This window comes from Lutra lutra, chromosome 7, assembly GCF_902655055.1.
Source record: "Lutra lutra chromosome 7, mLutLut1.2, whole genome shotgun sequence".
Taxonomy (NCBI): Eukaryota; Metazoa; Chordata; class Mammalia; order Carnivora; family Mustelidae; genus Lutra; species Lutra lutra.
This window is the reverse complement of record NC_062284.1, coordinates 131,663,838-131,681,719: the sequence shown is the minus strand read 5'-3', so window position 1 is coordinate 131,681,719 and position 17,882 is coordinate 131,663,838. Positions and strand designations below refer to the sequence as shown.

The 17,882-nt window shown below is 46.4% G+C and overlaps 3 protein-coding genes across 14 annotated transcripts in view; 2 read left to right on the top strand and 1 right to left on the bottom strand.

The window, feature by feature from the left end:
• FLVCR2 (FLVCR heme transporter 2) overlaps positions 1-3,082 on the top strand; it is a 52,361-nt gene extending 49,279 nt beyond the window's left edge. The window contains exon 10 of the mRNA XM_047737998.1: positions 1,407-3,082. Coding sequence (XP_047593954.1) covers positions 1,407-1,481 — 75 coding nt within the window. The 3' untranslated portion in view covers positions 1,482-3,082. The remainder of the gene's footprint in view (positions 1-1,406) is intronic.
• Positions 3,083-4,113: 1,031 nt separating this feature from the next.
• On the bottom strand, positions 4,114-13,312 carry ERG28 (ergosterol biosynthesis 28 homolog). 3 transcript variants are annotated; one of them, XM_047735334.1, is made up of 5 exons: positions 13,182-13,312; positions 10,428-10,591; positions 7,699-7,793; positions 4,975-5,093; positions 4,114-4,847 (listed from the first exon to the last, which is right to left on the bottom strand). In XM_047735334.1, the coding sequence occupies exons 2-5, from the start codon at positions 10,558-10,560 to the stop codon at positions 4,661-4,663; spliced, it is 534 nt and encodes a 177-aa protein (XP_047591290.1). In that variant the 5' UTR covers positions 10,561-10,591; positions 13,182-13,312; the 3' UTR covers positions 4,114-4,660. The 3 variants fall into 3 exon arrangements, with proteins under 3 accessions (XP_047591290.1, XP_047591291.1, XP_047591292.1); XM_047735335.1 differs by having other exon boundaries at positions 7,703-7,793; XM_047735336.1 differs by having other exon boundaries at positions 4,833-4,847; positions 7,656-7,793.
• Positions 13,313-13,508: 196 nt separating this feature from the next.
• The window catches only part of TTLL5 (tubulin tyrosine ligase like 5), a 284,234-nt gene continuing 279,860 nt past the window's right edge, over positions 13,509-17,882 (top strand). For all 10 annotated transcript variants that reach the window (XR_007128458.1, XR_007128457.1, XM_047735330.1 and 7 more), the window contains exons 1-2: positions 13,509-13,830; positions 15,141-15,309. Coding sequence is in view for 8 of the 10 variants with exons in the window: in XM_047735330.1 (XP_047591286.1) it covers positions 15,218-15,309 (92 nt within the window). In the remaining 2 variants the exon portion in view is untranslated. The remainder of the gene's footprint in view (positions 13,831-15,140; positions 15,310-17,882) is intronic.

Sequence of the window (17,882 nt, the reverse complement as noted above, 5' to 3'; positions counted from 1 at the left end):
AGCCTCCCCCCTCTGGAACCCACCATTATGCACGCCATGGCAGTCTGCGTAAGGGAGACCCGGCCACCGGCACACAAATTCATGATCAGTGCCAGCTGAGCACAGGGCACCCAACATTTGTGGCCAGAGCTGCTCTTTCTAATCAGTGAGATACACAGTTTTGGTTAAAAAAAAGAAAGAAAGAAAGAAAGAAAGAACGTCTAGCTTGGGGCTAATGGCTAATTGAGATGATGAGAATCTTGGTTTGGGTTTCCGTTTTTCTTCCAGTTGGTGGTTCTCTGATAGAGACAGCGGCTGTACTTCTGCCCCCACTAATCTCTGTTTCTAGTTGTGATTTCAAAGTGCCGGCTTTGGAGGGGGCAGGCGTGCGTGGGCGTGCACGTGTGCGTGAGAGAGAGGCAAGAGGCTGCTTGATTGACGTAAGCAGGCGGCTGGTGGCCTGAATGGAAGCTACTCATGGCTGAGGCTGAGCTGCTGGCAAGGAACCGGCAAGAGAATGGGTAGGTTGGGTTTCTACAGCTGTTGTCCCAGCTGCGGACTAGGCCTGAGACAGTCCCTGGGGGAGAAGCACCATGTGTCCAGTTGGCACTGGGCCTGTAGATGTCCCTTGAGCTCTCGAGTGGTGATGGTGCAGTGCTGTGCCCGTGCCAGGGCTTTCTCGCTCACGGATGAGTGCTTGAGGTAAGAAGCTGGGCATAGCATACACCTAGGGACCCCAGAGGATCATTTCCAGGCCATACTTAATTCCAGACCCACCCGAACAATTGTGAGCCACAGGACTCTGCTAATCCTGGGCCATCTTTCCCCAACAAAGTCAAAGCCAGACTGACCCAAAGTCTTCTTCCCTGGTTTATAAGGTATATATACATAATTTTAGCCACTGAGTTTATATCCTGCCTTTACAAAAATTCTCTCTTGCCTCCATTCCCTGCACACTATAATAACATTCCTCATGCTGGGGGCCTCCTCCAAAGGAAGGTAGTCAGAATTTCTGCGGGGGTTGTAGAGCTGACACTTTGGAGAACTACTCAGTGGTCAGTCCAGGTGAGTTTTAGGCAGTCAGAATGGGGAGGGAGGGTGGGCTCTGCTTCTCTCGCAGGTCCCAGAAGGAGCCTGAACCGTGGTACTCGGAGTGGGACCATTTGTGGTGGCCGTGGTGTCACAGAGAGCTGGCCTTTCTGGCTTTTCTTTGATGACACAGTGAGGGTGTGTGTGTGTTTAGAGAGCACACTGGCAGAGGCTGGGTGCTGCTTTTCTACTTCCCTTTGTTTGGTCCTGGGGCTGCTGAGGGGCCTCTGGCTCTTGGTTTTCCCACTGATGACAACCCTGACGGGCCGCTGTTGCAGCCAAGGGTGCAGTCCTTTTCCTCTTCACCCAAAGGGCTGCCTCCTTCTTGTGCCTTGCAGAAGCTCCCAGAGGAGGAGGAGGAGGAGAGCAACACCAGCAAAGCGCCCACCACTGTGTCTGAGGAGCAGCTCTGAGAGGAAAAGGTGGTGGCGACTCAGGGAACCAGACAGCACTCCCCACCTCTTCCGTCAGTGCCTACCGCCGGCACATAGGCCTTTGCCGCAGCAGCTTTTGGAGGGAACCGGCTGGAATACTGGGGGCTTAGACGGCAAGGCCTCTGCCATCTGGAACCCACTCAAGAGCTTGCATGGTCTAGCTGGGGAAGATGGCACCTTCCACTGGGTGCCCGCTCCATCCCCGCCCCCCTCGCAGGCTGTGGGAGCTGGTGCTGGGAGAGACTGCTCGAGAGCCATGGTGCCTCGTTTTCCCCCTTCCCCTCCAGCCCGCCAGGAGAGGGCCTGCAAAATTATCACGGAAAGAAAGCTTATTCAGGATATTAACTTTTTTTAGAATCATAAGACCCTTAGAAGCCCAGTTCTAAGGAGAGGCGGCTGCTCCAGAGAGGGGGTAATTTTGGAGTCATCACATTGTGGCTAATGTTCTGTGGGAGAGAAAGCACCATCAGAAAAACATCAGAACGAACCCATCAGGACTCGGCCTAGCTTCTCCTGCCCTAAGGCTGGGGTCTGTTTCCAGACCCTCTCCTAAGAGCTGATCAAACCCAACATCAATAAACTTGACAGAAACTTGGCTGTGGCCGTGAAGGAGAAGCCTGTCTGGGAGGGTGACCTGCCTAGCAGCGTGAGGCCGCTTGTGAAAGTCCAGCCTTTGGGAACTATGGTAGCTAGATTTGGGGACAGGATGGTTCTTTTCTACAAGATCTCTGCCCAGGGACTTCTTTGTGTGTTGTTGTCACTGCCGATGCCTTGAGAAACTGTCACCAGCCTTAGTGCTTCCTTTCTCTGAAGGGAGGGAAATCCCAGCCACCTTCCTGTAATCTTTCCTGAAAACTTTGTTTCATTCCACCCTGAGAAATCCACAGCTTCTGAGAGAGGAGAGGAAAGGGGCAGAAGGAAAAGGAATTGAATTAAGTGCCTTCTGCCTCCGGAGGGGATCGTATTCACACACCCAACCCCTCTCACCGTCCCCTTCCAGCAATCACCTTTTAATAGATGTTGTGAATGTAGAGGGATTCCCCCCCCCCCTTTTTTTTCATTCTCAAGGGATTCCCTTTAAACCAACCCAGGGTGACCTCCTCGCCTGCCCAGCCTGCTGTCCGGGCTCTCCTCATGGGCTGGGGTAGTGTCCCACGAAAATAAGACATTTGAATCATTTCTCCTGCGCTGAGCAGCTGTGATCATGTCCATGGTGCTGCTGGGCTGTGGCCACTGCCTGGTCTGGGCATCTGGGGGCAGCCTGGGTTGGCAGGGGGGCTGCTGCCTGAGGGGAGCCGTGTGTGTGTGTGTGTGTGTGTGTGTGTGTGTGTGTGTACAGACATTCCAGATGTGCTGTAAGAGAAATTCACACTTCTGCTGGGGGAGTGTTGGGGGGTGGAAGAGAGGTGGAGAGGAAGCATGTCTTGCTTTTCGATACGGAGAAATGTGTTTACTCTCCAGCTCCTTAAAACTTTTTAACAAAACGTTTACCAGATTGGTCATTCCTTTATTTTAAAAGCGTAATTTGTATTTTCTACTTGTAATGCCAGATGCCAGACAATAAAAGATTCTCCAAGTGGCCTGCCATGTCATTAGATGGAGCAGAGGTGTCTTGTGGTAGCCGAGATTCCAGCTCATTTGTGGGGCCTGGGCCCACGGGATGGGATGGGAGGGGCCTGGGGCTAGAGCAGCAGTTCCCAGGGCCCACTGCAGAGGTGGATCATCTGTTCACACAGATGTGACCCTCCCCACGGCCTACTGTTTCGAGACAAGGCTGGAAGACTGAATGTGGGCCTATGTGGTACCTTGTACCTCACCGGCCTGCACATGACCCTGCCTACCTTCTGGGCTGTGTACACATGTGAATGGTCCACACACAGGGGGGCCGCTCAGAGCCCGCTGTTGTTTCTGGCTCTGCCTCAAAGTGTGGCTGAAGTGTTTGCTGTACGACTGCACCATCCGGCCCTGGCAAGAGTCCATGCTTTTGGCCTCTGCAGTTATGTCACCATTTTTCCTTCTGAACTGTCCGACCTACTGCCACTTCTCCCTTCCCAGGCGGGTGGGCCTTACGCTGTGGCTTGGACATGCTGCTCTCAGTTTTCTGTACGTTTCTTTCTTAGTGAATGCACGGCGCCTGTGGCATTCTGGCACCATTATCTGTTAGCAGTTCTCAGCTGGAGAGAGACTCGACGAATTCTACTTTAAATCATCTTGAAAGGGAGCCAAGGCTGGCTGTTAAAGAATGATAATATTCATGATGCATTCTATTCTAAATCATCTCTTCAGATCCTTTGGGTCTTGTCTTGGCTTATCTGGAATTATGTTTCTATGACGTATGCTTAGAGCATCCAAATCCAGACCATGCATGCTTTCATTCACTTTCTAAGGTGAGCTCCACGTGCCTCTACACTCACATGCTAACTCCGGAAGATCACTGCTTTTCTTACTACCTCTTGACAATAGTTGGTGGGTTCCTGGGTCCTTGAACTGTCCTACCAATTAGGGTATATTTGATCAGCAAAAAGCTGTGATTCTCCTACACTCTGGCTCGGAGAGGGGCAGGAGTGCTCCTGGCTTAGGGGAGATCAAAGTACAAGGACTGATCCAAGCAGAGGATTTTTCTATTTATTACAAAATTTGTTACACAAATAGAGCTGACCAGAAGGTCTAAAAACAGCCCAGACTCTTCCAACCCTGATCCACTTGTAGACACAAGTATACGAGCCATGCTTACTCACAGGGGAGCCCTTCTTAGAAGAACTGCCTGTTCCTCGGATGGCTCAGAGTCTTGGGGCCAACAGCAGAGAGGAGCCCAACCTCGGAGGGCGACCTCCTGAAGCAGCCCTTGGTGGCAGCTGCTCTGGGTGGCGCAGCAGCTGTAAGTTTCATAGTTCACGTGTTCCCACCACACAAGTCAGAGGAAGGGATGAAAATAAAGGGAAAAAGCAGAAGGCTGGAAAAGGGATCTTGGAAGAGACTGTAGGTAGAGGAAGGGCACATAGTGGGTTTCTGAGGTGCTGGACATCTCTTGATCTGGGTGAAGGGACAGAGTATTCAATCATTTAAAAGGATTCTTTCATTTGTATGTACACATTATATTTTCTGTATGAAGGTTGTAGCTTAAAAATTTTTTTAAGAAAAACCCCAAACCTAAAAGGCTAGGAGTGGTAAGAGGGCTCAGGATGGAGCAGAAAGAAGAGGATGGAGGATGACGGAAGGGGACGGAAGGTGGAAGACGAAGTCTCAGAGGTGGTTAACGCCGGCCTCAGTTTCTCTTCTTCTGTCTGGATACTGGTTCGACTTCTAGGTACCGGAGGCCAACTAGCATACCCAGGATTGAGAAACCTTAAGTAAGAGAAAAGAAAGGTGGCGGACATCAGCACAGCACTTTCTTATCCTCTTGTATGTCTGCTCTCCCACCCCCGGCCCTAGGGTACAGTTCCCAAAGGAGGTCTGGGGGGCAGGTGCTTACTTGCCACCATCAGGGGGGCCAAGACGCCAATTGTGGGAGCTGCAGTCCCAAAGACAAACAACTCGGACAGGAAGTGCCCCAGAGCGAGGAGGAAGGTCCAGAGTGTGATGTGGTACAGCCTACAAAGGAGCAGACAGAAATGGGAACTGGAGGCCTGCTTGTTCAGTGCACGGGACAAGCAACAGTCTGATTCCCGCCCCCCCAACGTCAATCCAGACTTGCGCCCAAGAAAGACCCATCTGCTCCACTACACTAATTTACCGTCTACTAGGGCAAAACTGAAGGCTTCAAGGGCTAGACTGAGAGGAGAATGGTCCTGGCATCCAGAGTGGGTCTCTAAATCGTAGCAAGGTGGTGAAGCCAGCCAGAGCAAAGCAGAGTCTGGGTTACGGCACTCCTAGCAGTATAGACAGCTGGGGAGCAATCATGCTTACACATTCTACTTACTCAGACTGGCTTGGCTCGTAGTCCAAGCCCACCTGGTTGGTGTTGGACCAGGAGCTGGTCAGTGCTCAGAGGATGGATGCCACAGAATGAAGGGCCTGAGTGCGGCATGAGCAGTGAGGACCTCTCTGGGGCTTTTAGATGCTCTTGCCATGAGGGCTGTTGTTATTTTGGGTCTTAGCCTGGGAACATGATCAGGTGGAGGACACAGTGATAACCTCATGGGAAGAGAACGTGTTCCTCAGTTTTGACGAAGAGGTGGAGGGGAGAAAGGCTATAGGATGACTGACCACTTAGATTGGAGATCTCTTTTTTTGACAATGACATTTTTAAGATTATGAAATATTGCAAAGGTACAAAAAAGCGTTGATGATAGAATACTATAATTAACCCATTTGCAACCAATACCCTGCTCCATCCAATCGGGATGTTTTGGCATTTTTGCTCCAGATACATTTTTCTAAGAAATGAAATATCACAGATATCAGTTAAAGCATTCTATGTATCCCTATCCCACCCAGACCCCATTCCCCTGCCTTCCCCTCCGCAGAAGGAACGGATATGTTAAATTTCAATTTTATCATTCCTGTGCATGTTTTTATACATTTAGTAAATATGTATATATGGGTGTTGATTTTGAATTTCTGTTTAGGGAGGAAATAGAATCAGAATGTATTATCAGAAGAGCATGTACGAAAGTCCCAGGTTACAAAAGGCTAGAAACAGAAGTCCGCATTGATGGCTATCCTGTGTCAGGACAAGGGGAAATGAATGGGATTATTTAATTCTTTCGCCCTCCTAGTCACCCTGCCCTCAGATCTACTAGTCTCATTGTATACATAAAGAGAACAAGAGGCAGAGGTCAACAGCTGATCCCCTGAACAACATGGGTCCACTTATATGTGGATTTTTAAAAAAACACATCGTAGTACAGTACGGTAAATGCATTTTCTGTTCCTTATGATTTTCTGAGTAACATTTCCTTTGCTCTAGCTTACTTGATTTTAAGGATACAGTACCTAACACATAAGACACACAAAATATGTCTTAATCAACTTTCTTATCAGTAAGGCTTCTGATGGGTAGCAGGCTGTTAGTATCTAAGTTAGGGGGGAGTCAAATCTATACAGTGGATTTTCGCTGTAATGAACTTTTACAGCTCCAAAAGGAGTTACTAACACAACGGAGACAAGAGCCCATTTTCTTGTTTTCATGCCTGGGCCCCAGGCTGTTTCCACTGCTACTTTCACTGGGAACCATACTGCTTCCCAAAACACATGTCAGTGTAGAAAGAGTCAAACCATAGTTTCAAGTTCAAAAAAAATTTTTAAAACTTGGAGAGATCACAGAATTAACAGCCCTGCTTCAAATCCCACTTGAGTCAGTCTTCCTTAGTTCAAATTAATTGTGTCTCTAACATGTAGATCTGCAGACTCAGGAATGAAAATCATTACCCCCTCCCAGGGCTGCTGGGAGACTTAATCAAGGTCATGCAGGTGAAAGCTCCAGGCATCCTCAGGAATGCTCAGTAAATATCATTACCTCCTCTTTTCCCAAATGCTGAGAGCTTAGATATGGCAGAAAAATATTTTGGTGTGAAGTTGACATTTTGATGGCCTCGGCCAGTGATCTGAGCAGACTTCCCCCTTTTGACTGTGGTGAGGAGGGTTGGAAAGGAAGTTCAAGCCCCCTCCAGTGGTCAGCACCGGTTATAGCGTGAATCAGACCAGAGGCTGTGGTTGTCTGCAAAATGTTTCAGCCTGGTCTGATTACCCTAGAGAGGCAGAATATAGGAATCCTGGGTCCACTTTCAGCCTCACCTATACACGGGGCACAAGCATGCTGTGGTTTCCTCGTGGGTTCCTTTTTTTGGGGACTGGGGTTTCTGTTCATTCCTATTTCTTAAGGAGGAATGTGAGAATAAGGTCTATGTGGGTGGCTGTTCTAAAAAGAGTGCACTACTCTCCTTCTTTAGTAGAAGAAAGGCTGATTCTTTAGTGAAGAAGTAGAGGGGTGTGATGCAGGCCACTGGATCATGACATGGCCTGTTGCTATCCACTTCCAAAGAATTTTCAAACTGTAAAGGCCTGTGAGGCCCATTATGGTTTCTTTTTTTTTTTTTTTTTTTAAGGCCTGGAAAGAATAGAACCATTAACTTTTCATTATCCACTTTCTAGGCTAATGTATGAAAATTAACAGGTCTCCAAGGGGAGGCCCACACTGGGTATGCCTAGCACCTGATTTCCAACGATAGGATGCTAAAACTCTTCCTTCCCTTACATACGTCTTGTTGTGGATGTCGATGGCACAGAGGCAGCGAATCACTGATGACAGCAGTGTCCAGATCCCAAAAGTCCGAGCCTGGAGGCCATTCACTGTAGAGCAGAAAAAACCAAGAGTGTCGAGAGGGGAGAGTCAGGGTTCCCTCCAAACTCCTCTTACTTCACTGGTGGTTCATGGGAGGCAGGCTGCTGAGCCTGAACTCCCTTCAGCTGGACAGAGGGGAGGCTCTGGGGCGGCACATGGTAACGAGAAGGAATGGAAGGAATTCCACAGTGAGAACTGTGAGCTCCTCTTCAGATGTCTACAGTCGGGTGGGGGCATTCCGAGAGTAAGAACCCAACAAAGAGCCCACTTAGGCTGTAACTCCTGACTGTCGCAGTTTCCACCTCTGTCCTGAAAACCACTCTGGTGCAGGTGACGTCCAGCCCGACTGGATCAGGACAGGTCTGAGGGAATGTTGCACACAGTGGGGCATCAGGACAAGATGCCTAGGAGGTCAGTAAGCCTTCAAGGCTGATGCAAGAGGGAGCTCAGAAATCCTGCAACATATCTAGATGCTCAATCTGGCCTTGAAGAGACCTAAGTCTTCTCCTGAAGCCAGATCTATATTATTTGAACAAAGCCCACACTGGGCAGGGTTCCTGTGCACTTGGTACTGAAACAAAGTGCTGCTTCCTTGGTGTTTGCTGAGGCCACCCTACTCTGGGTGGCTTTGTTCTGGATTGTTGTATGAAATATCTTGTCCTGAAAGTAGGGATCACAGTCTACCACAGCAGGTTCTTAACTCCGGGCGTTTATGAGAGTCAACTAAAGAAGTTTTATGAAATTACCAAGACCTGGGTAGCAGACCAATTAAATCATACTCTTTGGAGGTAGGCCCTGGGAGTAAGTATTTTCTAAAAAGACTTTCTTTCTGGGTGACTGTAGAATTCTTTATCTAATATATTCTGTGGCAGGGGATGCCATGAAAGCAAAGATACTTCCTTTGCTGGTCTATTGAGCAAGAGAAATTTCAAGGGACAAGACTGATAACCGAAGGTCTATTTCTTTCTTTCTTTCTTTTTTTTTTTTTAACAGATTTCATTTATTTATTTTTGAGAGAGCGAGTGCATGTACAAGTGGGGGCAGGGGCAGAGGGAGAAGCAGGCTCTGAGCCTGATGTGGGACTCCATCCCAGGTCCCTGGGATCGTGACCTGGGCTGAAGGCAGATGCTTAACTGACTGAGCTACTCAGGCGCCCTGAAAGGTTTATTAATGTTTACTTGGGCTTTCAGGATTTTCCATCCTTTGGAAAACCACACAGTGATACCAATTCCTACAACACTGAAGACCTTCAGATGGTAGTAAGGTGAGAAAAAAAATTCCACATGCCAACCAAATATCTAGTGGTTGGCCCTGGAAGGCTACATTCTTTATAAACCAATTTGATAGCTCTTCTGATGAAAACGCTGAGGAAAGAGTTCTAACTAGACCCAGAGCCCGAATCTGGGTCTAGTTAGTGAGATACAAAAGTGGAGCATTTCACCAACCCCAGGCAGGTTAGGCATCAGGCAAAATTCTGTGGGATGCTCCAGAACACTGTTTGCATCAGCAGAGTACCATGAGAGCCTCCTGAATTGGGGGGGGGGGGCAGTCTCTACTTCTGGGCTGGAGGCAGACAACTCCTCCCAGCCCACCATGCTCCCCACCTCCCAACAGTTCTTCAACTCGACTATACACCCTTGAATGAATCGCATAACCCCTGGGTTTTTCTGTCAAGTTTAAACTTAAAGGACTAGACCGGATAATCCCTAAAATCCTGTGGATCTACAAAGGGTTCCTGGACATCAGAGAGCAGCATTTGAGGGGGACACGGTGGAAATGTCCTACCTACGTTCCCAGGTACTTTACTCCGATTGAGCTTTGTTCAAAGGGAGGCTTAGCCTACTTTGATCTATTCTGTATGGAGATCTTGCAGAAACATGAGCTAGGTCACAGCCCGAATCTGGGTTAGCTATAAATGTGACACAGAGTTGTCAGCTGCGTGAAATGGTGCTGCAGCTCAAACACCATTATCCCACACATCAGTGCAAGGAAGCACAAGCTGAAATTTGAAAATACGCTCAGCAGGGAGGCTCAAGAAACTGGGAAAGGCCACCAGAGGCCTTCTAAGTTCCACTCTGGGAGACCAGCTCAGTGGAATTTTGGATAGCTTCTTGGGGACTCTTCACAGTTTAAGAAGTCCTTAAGTCAGTAACTCCCCATCTGGAACACAGAATAAACTATATGTGGCACAACCTAGCTTCTGAAGAGGAATGAAATAATATGAAAAGGTTTTTTATAGCTTTCTAGTGGGGCACCCCAGTGTCACCAAATAACTCTCTTCTCACTGCCCTTGTAATACTTTTTGTATTGCCTGTAATATGCAAAGGACAGTATAAAATGGATGAAAAGATATTCAGACAAGCTTGGGAGGAAAAAGGGCCAAGTGCTATCCACGAAGGCCATTATTCTAATGGCCACCAAAGGTTAGATTAGCCAGCATCAGAATCACCTGGGAAGTTATGAAAAATTAGGGCCCCACTCGGGGTGGAAGTCTCAGGAGCTAAGTCTAGAGAAGAAAATGGTCACCTGTGCTGTGTGTGTATTTGTTTTTGAACGTCCTAGCTTGTTCTTAGGCACAGCCCAGTCTGGAAACCACAGTTTGGGACCACTCCCATGAAGGATACCATTCTCCAATTTCTTACCGAGATCCGGCTTGCCTGTGTAGAGCTTTTCATAGAGAAAGGTGTGGTCTCGGAAACTCTGCAGGGTGTTCCCTACGGCTATGATGGACACCATAACCAGCCAGCTTCGTAACACGTTCAAGAAACGGCTCATGACTTCCCTCCAACCCAAGAGGGCTTTTTGCCTTGGGAACAAAGGCAAAAAAACAGGAGACAGCAGTTAGCTTATTCAACCATAAGCTCTCTGGCTTGGGTAGTTAACTTGTGCCCCACTCCTGGAGGCTACACGAAGCTTATCTTGGGAATTACTTCATTAGTTCCTTTTCCAGTCCCTGAAGTTGCCCACACTCTGTTATCTTCATGTGCCATTCTTACTTCACAGGGTTCGCAAGCTGCCTGGACATTTACCCTAAACCCAAGGGTGCTCCTTTACCAAGAGTGACAAAGGCTAAATGCAGGGCCTAGAAATGGTAAGCCAAGCAAAAATAACAGAGAAAAAAGGGAACAGACAAAGAGAAGGTGTACAGATATGACTATCAGGTAATAAAATGGCCTTCTGTGTAAGAGTCATAGAAACTGGTCTTGTTATTTATTCTCACTGCTAGTGGTGAATCAACAGGATACTTTGCAGTAAGTGGCACAGTACTTACTTTTGTCTAAGCAACTTCTCCACAGTGTTAGCCTAAATCAGAACCCTTTTCTCTTGGCTGGAATCAGTCTTTTAATATCTTTACTACTAGCCTGGTTTTTGTTTGTTTGTTTGTTTGTTTATGTCATTCCCTTGTAATCCAAGTGGCTCACTTAGATCTACCAACAGATACCTGCCTGGCTATTGATGACAGACCCTTCGAAGCTCACAAAAGCCACACACATTTGAGTGGTATCTATGGAGTGAAGGCATTATGTACACTCTTGGGTATTCTCTACTCTGGTTCTCAGGTAATTCGTGCTCCATAAGCTAGAATGATATAAAAGTTAAAAGTAAATGAACTGCTGTGACTTGAGAACTAGCATGAAAATTATGTGGAGGAGGACCAACAATGTTGGTGTTGTGTTGCAAGAGAAATTAGGATAGCTAACAGGTAGTGGGCACTTGTATGTGTCACGCACTGTGCAAGCACCTAACATAAAGTATCTCATTTAATCTCTAAACACGGTGGATAGGCACTATCACTATTTCCATTTGACAGATGAGGGCTGGCACAGAGAAATCAAGTGATTTGCTTGAGGTTACACAGCTAACAACATGGCAGAGCTAAGAATCCTGCTCTGCAATACTGCCTCACTGAGAATATTTTGATGAAGTTTCTATTTTTAAGGTAGGCAAGCACACTGTATCCACTTCTGTCTTGAAGTTGTATACAAAATATAATTACATTATTTACTTTTTGTTTAATAAAAAAAGCTTAGATAAACCCTTGAAGAGCAATGATTTCAATCAACTTGATTTATTTTTTAAAAGATTTTACTTATTCATTTGAGAGGGAGAGGGAGAAGGAGAAGGAGGTTCCCCACCGAGCAGAGAGCCCGATGTGGGGCTCAATCCCGGGACTCTGAGATCATGACCTGAGCCAAAGGCAGGCATTTAACCAACTGAGCCATCCAGGGGCCCCTCAATCAACTTGATTTAAATAAAACTCATGGGTGTAGATAAAGAATCCAATAATACAACTACTTCTTCTCATCTTCATTGTAGTGTTGTAGTCTGTGTTTTTTGGGTTTTGGGTGGTTTTTTTTTTTTTTTTTTTTTTTTCTTTTTTGGCTGTCTTTTGTTTTTCCCAAAGTTTATCTGTTGTCAGGTTGACTTCTTGGGCCTGAAGTGGTGATAAACCATCAGGCTTCTTTGACACTCTGACAGAAGTTTCAGTATGGTCTTATGCTACCCAGCTGAAATAAATGTGAAAGTCAGCCATGACCTAAGACAATGTGAAGCACTAAAAAGAAAGAACAACCAAAAAAGAGCTCTAGAGGAGGAAGCAAAATCCCTCAGGGAATGGTAGATTGCAACAATGGATGTTATTGAAGTCCAGGGAGAATAGAGTTTTACTGGCAATCAAAAACGGTCAGGGCATGGGCCAAGATCCCCTGATCCTCCTTATTTTTCCCCATTTCTCAACAGGTGACTCAGGCTTTGTCCTCCCAGGGTCAGAAAAGCCATATGGATGGCTCCCCTCTTTGAGAGAGCTTACGCCCATTTCACGGAAACTCTTAGAAATCCCAACAGATAGCTGATGAGGGCAAAGCCAGAGCACTCTTCGGAACTGCTCTACCAAATCCCTCAACCCCATTTCCCTAAAGCTTTAGGGCCTCCTAAAGTATCTAACATCTGTTTTCAAATTTTGTCCTGGCCTGGTCCAGCAAAGGTGTGGTGTTAAAACTAGTCAGGAGGGAGGTTCCCATCGTTCCACAATCATTTTGTAGCTGTACGACCCTGGGTGAGAAATCTGCAAAACGGAGCTTTAAAAATACCTATCTCGAGGGTTACTGTGGGAATTACAAGAGAAAGTGAAAAGGTTCCTTGCTTGCCCTGCGCTAGGCTCCGAGTGGCTGGTCATTCGTTCATTCATTCTTTGGTTCCCCGAACCTACCAAGTCTTCTTCATCTTCATAGTCCCAGCTCCCCCTTGTCAAGGTCTCTTGAACCCCTTGTTCCCCCCCAAAAAGGTTGCTATCAGCGATCTTCCATCTCACCTCCATTTTTCCAGACTCTCCCTATGCTCTCAATTAGATGCCGCAAAAACGCCTCCCTCCCTCTTCTCCCCAACACTCTCGGTACCTGGTGACCGGACCCCCAGCACAGCAGCGGCAGCACCAGCTGGAGCAGCGGCAGCAGCAGCAATAAGAACAGCAGCAGCAAAGCTCCAAAGCACATCTACCGAGGAGTCCACCTGAGCCATTTGTCCTCGCCCCCGCCCACAGCCCGGCTCCAGGATTGGGTTGTTTCCGTCAGTCCTCGCTCTGATTGGCTGCTCCGGTTTTGCTCGAGCAGGAGATGGGGCGTGAACCCCTTTACTGCCAATCAGTGGTTGCCGCTGCCCAAGCTTCACCCAGGTACCGCCGCTCACGCAGCGAAACCTCCTGCTGAGCGTGGCGGAAGAACTCCGGGGCTGGAGTCTACCCGTTAGGAGTGGAGGGAAAGAGAGCGGAAAAAAGAAGTCTAGACTTCTACTGAGAGCAAAGCTCTGCGCCCGCGCAGCGCGGCGGTGACGACATTCCTTCGCGCCCGAAGCCGAGCGTTGTCAGCGCGGGGAGGCGGGCGCCTGCGCAGTGGCTCCGAGCGGGCGGTTGCTTGTTGGTTGTTGTAGTAACGGGGGAAGGCAGCAGCCCGTCCGCGGCGGCCGTGAGCCGGACTGGGAAGGAGGAGGGTGGGTAGGCGCAGAGCGCGGTCCCCGCGGCCCTCCCGGAGCCATGGGAAGATGAGACAGGTAAACGCCTGCGCCTGCCGCGCTCCCCTACGCGAGGGAGGTGAGCTCCCGAGCCTGGGCGGGCGCCGGCGGCTACACTTCCCTCTCGGAGCCCGGGAGTAGCTATTGGCTTCCGGGCGCGCTGGGCTGAATCGCTGCGGCGGAGTCATTCCTGTCCTTCCCTTGGGGAGCATCTGAGGATCTACCCGGGATTGGGGTGAGCCGGGGGTGGGGCCGAGGGGCTGATCCCTTTAGGACGAAGACGATTCTTGGGCGAGTGTCCTTAATCTTCTTCCGATCTCCGTTGTCTCTACTCTGCGGGCAGCCTGGGACAGGTTTGTCATCTCTTCCTCGCTTGGAGGTTTTGCTTGTTTTGTTTTAATTTAAAGGACTTTCCAACATTTTGGGAAAGATCTAGAAATCCCGTCGGGAGTCCTCGGAAGAACGCGTTTGAAGTATTAGATATGCCCATTCCGCTGAAGATCTGTAGGGATCGGGATCGGCGGTTTTTGGTCCCGATTACGATCTTACCATATTTTGAATGTATAACAAAATAAGATTTGCAGAGATAGACATCAGATCGTTATCTCTGAGTAACAGGATTATGGTCATTTAAACTTGTTCATTTTCTTTATCTGTAACTTCGATTTCATCCTTAAACACACAACACACTTGTACTTTTTACATATGCAAAAAATATTTTAAGTTAGAAATATCCCACTCTAATGTCTACTTGAGATTCAAATCATAGTTTGTGATTTTTAGTAAGGGAGAATAATTTTTGAGAGTGGAAGGACAGAGTTTTTGTTTGTTTTTTGGTTTTTTTTCCCAGCTACTTAATCACCTTGATTGAGGAGAATATATTAATCTTTTAGTTTAGTGGTTGAATTTGTTTTAGTGAAATATGAAGGCATTTCAGCTGTGTGCTTGCCTAGTGTCTAAAGAAATATTCAAGGGTAGTAAATCTTGAGTTTTTATTTTTAACCCAAGTCAAGCTTTTCTAGCAAGGAGTCTATGTTTTAGTCAGTCAGCCACCTATCTCAGACTTTCCTAGAAGCTAATTCTTGTTACGTTTAGTATATAAAAGAAAAATGAGAAACTTAATAACAGCTCTCAAACTTAACAACAGCTCTTTAAATACATAGAGGACAGACAGTATGTTTGAAACAATCTTGATTTTTGTGGCATAAGTGAGGCATTGTGATAGAAGGTAAGCTTCTTATCTAATGGACACCATTTAGGTAACATTCTATTTATTACTTGGAAGATTCAATAGCAATAATCAAATAGAAAATGCCATTGTGTTTTCAAATCATTTGGCTTTCTTGCAGGAACTCAGTGCCACCTAAATTGTTTGATCCGGTGAATCTGCAAGAAAAGGTCTCTGAGGCCCCCATCTGCTGACTGCATGACAAACCTAAAGGAAATGCCAGTCGTGATGGCCCGGGACTGGAGGAAACAGCATCATCCTCAGAGGATGAGGAGGGTGGTAAGCCAAGAGTAAGTAAGAGTAAGCCTGCGTTTGACCCTTTGCCTTTAGGGTAGAAAATAATTCTCTTACTCTACCTTCTTTCACGTGGTCTCCTTCCTTTGGTGTAGTCAGACTCTGGTTTAGTTTCTATCCACAGTCTAATCCAGGATTTTGTGAGTTGGTCACCCTTAGCTATGTGAAATGAGAGAAGGCTCTGTTTCTGGGCTCATGAATGAACACTGGCCCTAGGTACTGCTCTTTGCGAACTCTTGATTGGAGCTCCTAATGTAGGAGATTTTTAAATTTTGTAGATACGAAGGCAAAGGAGGTCTCCAAACCTGTGAGATAGGTTACGTTATTTTCTCAGAAACCTATACAATGATAGAATGATAGTCTATAGGGAGGTAAAGTAACTTATCAGAGTAACTGTGGGACAGTACATTAGAATTCTATAACCTCTGCTGTGCCGTTGAACCACATTGCTTTCCCGAGTTGTTAGGAAAGAGTCAGGTTTCTTGACTGCTGGATTCTTGTAACAATAAAAATGAATGATGGGAATAAGTGTAGCTTATCATTTGGCATAGAAGATGGTGAGGGCCTTAACTGATGTGTCTCATTTAATCTGAAGATGTTATTATTTCCACTTTAGTAAACTCGGCCTTAAAGATCAAAGAACTTTTTCAAGTATGCAGAGTGAGTGATGAATTGAGAATCAGACCCAGTTTTCGTGGATTTTGAGGCACTTTACTCTTTTGCCTCTGTTAAGCATTATTCCTTGACACAGAGGAAAAAGAGAGAGTCTGACTTAAGTTTAAGATTAGTTTTTTCAGTTTCTCTGGAGTCCTCTTGGATATGTGTGTGCTATGTAACTTGAAAAGTCGGGGTAATATCTCTCAGGCTGTTTTGTAGGGGTATGGTTAGGATCAGATAGAATGATATGTATGAAATGACTTTTTAAATGAAGATGTGCCATACAAATGTTAAGGGATTATTCCTACTGGCTTTAGTTTTGAATTTAAAGTGCATTTCTTTCTATAAAGTAGAAGATAACATTTAATGTAACTAGAAGAAATTATTGAAGCATTCATAAAGCTCTAGGAAAGGCTTCTCATCACTGTGAGGTCATAGAAAATAAAAGAGATTTAGCATTATATTTGGGTCATTCTTATTCAGGATAATTAAATAGATAATTCCCTGTGGTCGCTTTATCTTCTTGTGACTTTTTGCTTTCTGTGTGCTGCGTGTTACCTATTTCACAAAATTTTTAACTTCTACAAGCATCAGTCTAATTTCAAGATCATTCTTTTACTTCATGGCTATTTCTTTTTTTTTTTTTTTTTTAAGATTTTATTTATTTGACAGAGAGAGATCACAAGTAGATGGAGAGGCAGGCAGAGAGAGAGGGAAGCAGGCCCCCTGCCGAGCAGAGAGCCCGATGCGGCACTCGATCCCAGGACCCTGAGATCATGACCTGAGCGAAGGCAGTGGCTAACCCACTGAGCCACCCAGGCGCCCTGGCTATTTCTTTTATTAGTGGGCTAATGAGTTGGGTCTGATGAGTATTAGGTTGAACTCCATGAAATTGGTGTTTTAGTAGGTTAAAAATAGTCAAATATTGACAATTCCGGACGACAATATCAGATTTTCAACCTAATATTGCAGTGTGTACTTGGTAAATAGTTGAACTGAGTGACCCACCGATCCGAATGAATAATGGAGACTTTCTGCTTTAGATGATCCTAGAGCAGGGGGTTCTTAGGTTTTTGGTGTCATGTATTCCTTATCGGAATAATATTTTTAGGTGCTTAACATAAAATACACATCATTGCTAGTAGTACCAATTACCTTGAAATGCAGTTATTAAATTAAAAAAAACCTTCAAACTTGTGATATGTAATATGTGCTCTTTGCATTAAACAAGATTACTCATTTAAAACCTGGGAAAGTTAGGGGCGCCTGGGTGGCTCAGTGGGTTAAGCCGCTGCCTTCGGCTCAGGTCATGATCTCGGAGTCCTGGGATCGAAGTCCCGCATCGGGCTCTCTGCTCAGCAGGGAGCCTGCTTCCTCCTGTCTCTCTGCCTGCCTCTCTGCCTGCTTGTGATCTCTCTCTGTCAAATAAATAAATAAAATCTTTAAAAAAAAAATAAAAAATAAAATAAAACCTGGGAAAGTTAGATTTTATTTTGTAAAGACAGCAGCCTGAAGATTGTTTTGCTCAGTTTGCATAAGCTCATCACCCTGTGGGGAGTTGGGGTAGTCTTTTTTTTTTTTTTTCCCCAATTTATCTATCCATTTTAGAATTGGGGTTGGGGAGAGAGTCTCAAGCAGTTTCTGTGTTAAGTGCAGAGCCTGACTCAGGGCTTGAGCTCACCACCCTGAGACAGGTGTCTTAAAACTGAAACCAGGAGTGGGATGCTCAACCAACTGTGCCACCCAGGTGCCCCGACCCTGTGGGGGTAGTCTTTGATTAGCAGTTGTAAGTGGGGAATATTGGGAAGCATCATAGGTGTCTGGACCACCACTGTGATGTGTCACCATTTAGCAGCTGAATGGTTGCTTGGGAAGAGAGCTGCCAAATTGTTGTCCAGCCTCATCATGCCAG

Coding starts and splice junctions, on each gene's coding strand:
- ERG28 (XM_047735334.1), bottom strand. CDS start 10,560: ATGAGCCGTTTCTTGAACGTGTTACGAAGCTGGCTGGTTATGGTGTCC. Junction 5,094..7,698: donor ACATCCACAACAAGACGTAT/GTAAGGGAAGGA, acceptor GCTCCTTTGTAG/GCTGTACCACATCACACTCT. Junction 4,848..4,974: donor GGCCCCCCTGATGGTGGCAA/GTAAGCACCTGC, acceptor CTCTTACTTAAG/GTTTCTCAATCCTGGGTATG.